Source organism: Gekko japonicus, unplaced genomic scaffold (genome assembly GCF_001447785.1).
Source record: "Gekko japonicus isolate JY-2015 unplaced genomic scaffold, Gekko_japonicus_V1.1 scaffold246, whole genome shotgun sequence".
Taxonomy (NCBI): domain Eukaryota; kingdom Metazoa; phylum Chordata; class Lepidosauria; order Squamata; family Gekkonidae; genus Gekko; species Gekko japonicus.
In genome coordinates, this window is record NW_015162482.1 from 1,111,704 (window position 1) to 1,118,749 (window position 7,046).

Genomic DNA, 7,046 nt, shown 5'->3' on the forward strand with positions numbered 1-7,046 from the left:
AAACTCTATGGTAAAAATGGCTACAAACCATAGTTTTGCCCAAAAAACAGAGCGTTGCTCCCAATGGTGCCAACATGATGATGTCACTTCCAGAAGTCACTTCATCACATTGATGACATCACTGAGGGACATCTTTTTGGGGGGTGGGGTTTCCCTTGACAGCCAGCTGGCCACTGGTGGCCCCGAGCCTGCAAAAGCAGGGGATCCCCCACCCCCACCCCCACCTGGGAGCTGGCAAGCCTAATAGTGCCACAGAGTCCACCTTCCCAAACAGCTATTTTCTCCAGGAGAACTGATCTCTGTTGCCTGGATATCCTGTAATCCTCTAGTCACCACATGGAGACTGGTACCCTAATTCTGACCATTTGTTGTTGTTGTTCAGTCGCACAGTCGAGTCCGACTCTTCGCGACCCCATGGATCATCTCCCTCTAGACCCTCCTGTCTTCTGCCGTCCTCTGAAGTGTGCTCAATTTCATGTTCGTTGCATCGATGACACTGTCTAACCATCTCATCCTTTGCCGTCCCCGTCTTCTCTGACCATTAGCTGGTTGTAATTTCTGATGTTTGTTTTGGGTTTCCTGGCCTGTTCTGCTGCCCAGGGTTCTGTGTTTGGATAGGTTGAAGAACATTGGCTTAGAGGGTACTGGGGTGCATGATAAATGTCAAAATGCAATAGAGGCATAGATAGACTCAAGAAACAAACCCCCCCCCCCCATATGAATGCCATTCATTATTCAAGTCCTGGTGCTAACTGGAACAATTCCTGATTGTTTTCCACCAACTCTGCAGAAAAGTATTGCCATTCCATTTTCCCATGTATTGCTAAGGACAGCTAGACGCTGTTGCCTTTGAAAAAAGGTACTGGGCCTAATTATTTCCACTCAGGGAGAACTGAACTACTCATGTCTTACTCAAGCACCCCTGGGAAAACAGGTGGAACTTAAAACATAGTTACCACTGGATGGTTGTCAACTACATAGCAGCAGGAGTGCTTCTAAGAGTACAACTTAGGCTTGCCAGCCCCCAGGTCTGGGGCGGGATCCCCTGGATTCGGGGGCTTCTCCCCATCACAGACCAGCTGGCTGGTGGGGAAAACCCCGCTCCAACATATGGATGTTGCTGCGTAACAACCCCGATGCGATGATGTCACTTCCGGGTGGCATCATTGCATTGGGGACATCATGTGATGTCCCCGCCAACCCCCGGAATGCCCCCCAAATCCCACCACTGGAGCAACAAGGGGACCTGGCAACCCAAGTACAGCTATCATATCAGTTTACAAATCTACCCTGAAATGTGTAGATGGACAGGGAGAAGTCTAGATCTGTCATTTGCTCCCTCCCTCCCTCCCTCCCTCTCCAGATCCTGCTTCTGAAGCTCCTGTACAGCCCCCACAGACCCAGGGCTGTCAGTAAGGCAGGGAGTGCCACAGTGCCCTTTGTCCACTCCTCTCCCCTCCCTGACAGGCAGCCTGTGCCCAATCCTGTCATTCTCCCCCTGGGGAGAAAGGCAAAGTCCAACCCAGCCCCATGAGATCAAAGGTTTCCTGAGTTCACATTGTAGCCCTGAGGAAAGTGGGGAATGATCTGGAAAGTACGAGCCTATTTCAGTCCCGGAAAGACTATTCAGGTGACTGTTGGGTTTGCACAACTCGGATATCTGCTGTTGGTCTGCTACAGAAGTGGTGATCTCAGCCTGCCTGGACCCAGCCTATGGGACTCGGAGTTGTGGGAGGCTCTGAGGATAGAAAGCCTTGCGCCTAGGAAATTTCCTTCTCCCAGGAGGAGGAGGCTCTGAGGAGGCACATAAACATCCCCAGGAGACAACTGACACCAGGATAACCATACAGGCATTGGGAGCTCCTGCTTGTTATTGTGATACAGACATTTAAATGTTAGGAAATGAAGTGACGCGTGATGGCTAGCAGCACAGGTAGTTGTGGGCGGGTGGCATGCTGGCAGGAAGCATAGCCACAGCTCTGGCATTGGGCCTGGAGTTCCGCGTGGATTGGGTGCATGTTGCCGGTGTAGCTGAGACTCTTACCATTTTCTCTCTCTTCTTCTTTCAGGACTATTGGCACCCCGTTGAACAGTACTGCGGCAAGATATCCTGTGCACGGTGAAGGAGTTTCTGCCCAGTTATGGCCAAGCGCCTTTTGGTGGCTGTCGCTCTCTGGGCTCTTGGGGGTCCAGCTGGGCTCCACCATCTCTACCTGGGCCGGGATAACCACGCCCTCTTGTGGATGTTGACTTTGGGGGGCTTTGGAGTAGGGTGGCTGTGGGAGCTGTGGCTGCTGCCTGGCTGGGTGGCACGGGCCAACAGTACCTCGGAAGTTCACAGAGACGGACGCCCACCTCTGAGCCCCGTGCGCTTCCTTGGTCAGGCCTTAGTAGGCATCTACTTTGGATTGGTGGCCCTCATTGGTCTCTCAACCCTGCCTGGTTTCTACTTAGTGGCTCTGCCCCTGGCTGTGGGCCTTGGGGTTCACTTGGTGTCCGAAGTGGGTGACCAGTCCTCAGACCTGCAGGGCACTTTGACAGCTGCCTTCATAACCGCACCTGTCTTCCACGGTCGTTCTGTGGCCATCTTGCCCATCAGTCTCACAACTAGTGTGGTGGCCCACCGGCATCGGTGTTACAAAGCCGGCAGGGGAACCAGTGAGAAACTGAGCATCCGGCTGTACCGATTAGGCTTGGCCTACTTGGCTTTCTCGGCACCCCTGGCCCACTGTGCTTTCTCCAACACAGCTGCCACTGCCAATTATGTAGCCAGTGCTATTGGAGCCGTTCTGGATTGGGCCAGCGTATTTCCATCCCTGAGCGGCATACTGGAATCAATGCTCCTCCTGCCCTACCGTGCCTGGAAGACTCTGGGCTTTGGTGGCACCTACTTCCAGGAGTGGGAGAAAGTGTTTGCGTTTGTACAGTCTTTCCAGAGCGAGAGGCAGCAGATGGCATACAAGGTACAAGGGGCTTCTTTTACTGATCAGCTCCCTATTTTTGGCTGAACTGGGCAACAGTGGGTGGAAATCTGTAAAGTTTGGAGTGTTGGGAGGGAAGGAGGCTTCCAGAATCATGGGGACTATGTTTAAGCAACTCAGGGACGGAGAGGAAGTTAGGGAGCATTTGTGGGATCTCCACCCTATGTTTTTCCTCTAAGGCAAATTCTGGGGCAGATGGAGCATTTGGAAAGAAGAAACCTTCCCCAGCCCACCATATCTCCTCTCAATTCCCCCTGCCATTGTTAGCTATCATTGTCCCCTAGCCAGCTGTGAAATCAACAGCTCATTTGAGGATATTTGTAGAGGAGAATCTGTAGGCATGGAGGAGATTGAACATCCTTTTGGCTAATTCTACCTTAGAAAAGCCCCTTCCGCCCCATATGTGCTGAGGTACCACCAATGCTCCCTCTAAGCTGTGGAGTCTTGTGAGCAAAAAATTCTACTTTGTGAGCTACTGGCCTTAAAGTTGTGAGTGAGCGATTTGGCTACTGCATAACGTTTGCTCTGGAGCCATCGTTCCTGAGCTAAGACAAAAAATGTGTGAGCCAGAAGCTAAAAAACTCAGCTCAGAGGGAACACGGGGTACCACATCATTCCATACTTTAATTGATTGCATTCCAGCTTAGCTGTCAGGGCTTTCCTTAAAGAATGCTGAGAATTGTCATTTGAGGAGGATATTGTGAATTCTGTTAGAGAACCCTAGCTCTCCCCATCACATGACCACAACTCCCAGGATTCACTCTGGAAAAGAAATTATAGCGTAAACAGTTTGAGGCCATTATGTAGATACTCACAGATAGATAATTTTTCAAATTTACACAAGCCAAGTGCCGTGCCTTATTAAGACTGAGTAAATACTATGTAACTCCCTTCTGTTTGTATCCTTGTGTGTGCATATGTGTGCATGACATATGTGTGACACACAAGTAGGGAATCAAGTAGGGACTATGAGTAGTATTACTCTCACCACAAAACTAGCAGTCGCCTTCAGTATTATGTATTTTAGCAAGTTTATTTGGTGAGAGGTGTCATTGATAAGAGGTCTCACTATTCTGTTGGGTTATCTACATAACCCAAAATGACAGTTAAGGTATTTGAAACTGTTCTTGCAAGATCTTACTTGGCAATGAAATCCATGGTTCTTTTTTTGCAATACAAGTGCATGGGCGGATATCACTGGTCTTATTTTAGTGGTTTTAAAAAACCCTCTTCTCTTCTTTTTAAAAAAATAAATTTTAGGATTTTTTTTTTAAACAAATCTGAAGGTTCTTCTGGGTTGGTAGAAACCTCTTCTTTGGCCACACATGGCCCCCTTGCATGTTATTTGATCTGCACAGGGAACATTCTTTGCTACTAGATATGTACAAGAGGGGACCCATGAGACTCATGGAGGTGAATCCCATCCTCTCCCCTTCACTTGCTTGCTCAGCTTTCCACTAGCAGGCCAGGCCACCCACCAGCAATGCCACTGCTTCTACCTGCCTGGCTCATGCAGCTGCGGGGGGGGGGGAGCAGATCCTGATCTTCAATTCGCATGGCTCATGGAGTGGCAAGGTTTCTCCTTTTTTCTTTTCAAATACAGTGGCTCAGAACTCACAGTATAGCACTGCAAGATCTCAATATTTTTGTGGGAACATTATACTTAAAAAAACCCCTTTTTTTGTATTTTTCTGCAACTCTGGGGGCTGCCCCAGGTCTGTAGCAAAATATCCCTGTCTGTACTTGGCCCCATTTTCTGGATGTTTTGATTGATACAGGAGCCAAGTTCAGAATGAGGTATATGCTACAAATGGCAGACCTACTGGGTCTCAGAGGAGAAGGGAAACTTCACTCCCCCTTTGCTAGCCCCCCGCTGTGTTCATTCCTTCTGCTCTCCCCTCCCTGCTCACCCCCACCCTTGCAGCTCCTATGGCTTTTCCCTGACTCTTCTCTCATGCCTTTTATTTGGGGGGGGATTAGTCAGTGCCTCTAATAACTTCAGCAAATAGCACCTTGGCTTTTCCCACACAGATTATTTGCCCTGGTGTCAATGTTGTTGGGAAGTGGGTCTTTTTCATGCCTCCCCAGAGCATCGAGTTCCATTTCTGTACCTCCTGGTTTTCCCCAGGCTTTTCTTTGATCTTTTCCAAACCTGGTTTTATGCAAAGTTTCGAAAGAGATCTCAGGAGAACCTGTATGGCTGTAGTGTGGATGGGAAAGTTTGGGTTTTCCTAGTTCTACCAACAGGACAACCATGTTCTCTGCCTCTGTCCCCGTAGCAGCCATTTCTTTTTCCTGCCACTTGAGCTTTTCTTAATATTGGCTGTTGAATTTTATTTATTTATTTATTCATTTGTATTTGTATTTATACCAATGTAACAATCCATGTATCAGCTCCTGTGAACTCTCAGCTTCCACTTTTTAATTTAAAAAAGTAAGCTGCTATCCTCTCTCATAACAGAGATATAATGGGTAGGGCACATCTCAGCAACGGAAGAGGCTAGAGACTTTTTTTACAATCAAAGCTGGGAATCCACAAGCCTGCTACACAGATTGTTATACTGGTATAACAATATAACATCCAATTGCTGCAACACTTTATATCCTTAAGAAGTGGGCTGTAGCTCACAAAAGCATGTGTTACAATACATTTGTTATTCTTTAAGGTCTGAGATACTTTGTTCATTTGTAGCTCAGACTAAATCATCATAGAGAATCCAAGATGAAACAAGAAGCTGGTAATCTTAACACATAAAATCCAATTACAAAAGAAAGAGGGAGAAAACCAAATGTTGTTCTAAATACGGTCTTCAATCTGAGGGTTTTTTAAAATTATCCTGCATGTAGCGTTTAAAGCAAGGCAGCGCTCTCTGTTAATCATTCTTGTCTGTCATAGAATTAGTCATTTTAAATTTAACAGAGGTAAAATGAGATAATTCAATAACTGAGCAAACAGTTAAATGTCCATAGGGCAAGAAAAGCAAACTATCTGGTAAACTAATTGCCATGTGTAACCAAACACAATTGCCCAACATTTTAGGCTTACTTTCTGACATCTTAACTATTGTCTGAAAGTTTAGAGGAGAGAATGCTGGTCAAAGTCTAGTAAGTTAAAGCAGATAAGGCTAAAAATGATGGGGGAGGGGACAATAGGCTTTTACTGCCTGGAGACTGGAATCGAAAGTGTTCATGATCAGAAATAGTCAATAACAGGAGAAGTTTTTTCAGCTTTGATAGCTTTGGAACCAGGAGAAAGAAATGAACTCTTGGGGAGTTTGGGGAGTGCTAAACTGCAAGGGATGGGAACAGAGAAATTACTGCTTCTCAAAACTATTCTTGGCATATTACTAAGGTTATATTGGGGGGTGGGTTAACTGTTTTATCTACAGAAGAGAGAGGACGAATACTTTTGGTGCTATAAACTACAGTTGCATATAAGTGTGGTGGTGGGAGGGGTAATTAATTTGTGAAAGCACTAATCAATTGTTTGGAGCAAGGGAGGTGATAGGGGGGAAGAAGAAAATTAATTAATTGATTTAAGTGCGGTAATTAAGTGTTAAAGGGGAAACGTGGGGTTTTTAGTGTTGTGGGGAAGTAGATCTGAAAAAAGATATAACTTTGTTGCTTTTAATTAATAAGACTTTTATATCTAAAACCCCCCCAAAAACTCCAGTGAAGTTATTGGTGTCCATTGTGTGCTGTATTGTTAGTTAGTTCTGTGCAAGGTTCATGGCTAACAGGTCTGGTAACAAGTCATCACAGCAGGTAAAACCAGACAATTGTTTCCAGGGTTTTCTTTTTATACCTGATAAACTAGCTACAGGTCTCGCAGATCGATCACAACATCCTCACTATCTGTTTTCTCTCCCCCCCTCTTTAAAGATCTTAGGACTCCACAGTGATGCCACACTTGATGAAATCAATAAAAGCTACCGGGAGCTGGTAAAGCACTGGCATCCAGATCATAATCCACACCGGGCAGCTGAGGCTGAGAGACGTTTTATTGAGGTTCAGGCTGCCTATGAACTTCTCACACAGATGAAGAAACCAAAACCTGCACGATGA

The 7,046-nt window shown here is 46.4% G+C and overlaps 1 protein-coding gene across 1 annotated transcript; it reads left to right on the plus strand.

Annotated features, from left to right (window-relative positions):
* The first annotated feature begins 2,141 nt into the window (after positions 1-2,141).
* Positions 2,142-7,046, plus strand: DNAJC22 (DnaJ heat shock protein family (Hsp40) member C22). Its single transcript, XM_015405878.1, has 2 exons — positions 2,142-2,963; positions 6,864-7,046. The coding sequence occupies exons 1-2, from the start codon at positions 2,142-2,144 to the stop codon at positions 7,044-7,046; spliced, it is 1,005 nt and encodes a 334-aa protein (XP_015261364.1).

Coding starts and splice junctions, on each gene's coding strand:
- DNAJC22 (XM_015405878.1), top strand. CDS start 2,142: ATGGCCAAGCGCCTTTTGGTGGCTGTCGCTCTCTGGGCTCTTGGGGGT. Junction 2,964..6,863: donor GGCAGCAGATGGCATACAAG/GTACAAGGGGCT, acceptor CCCTCTTTAAAG/ATCTTAGGACTCCACAGTGA.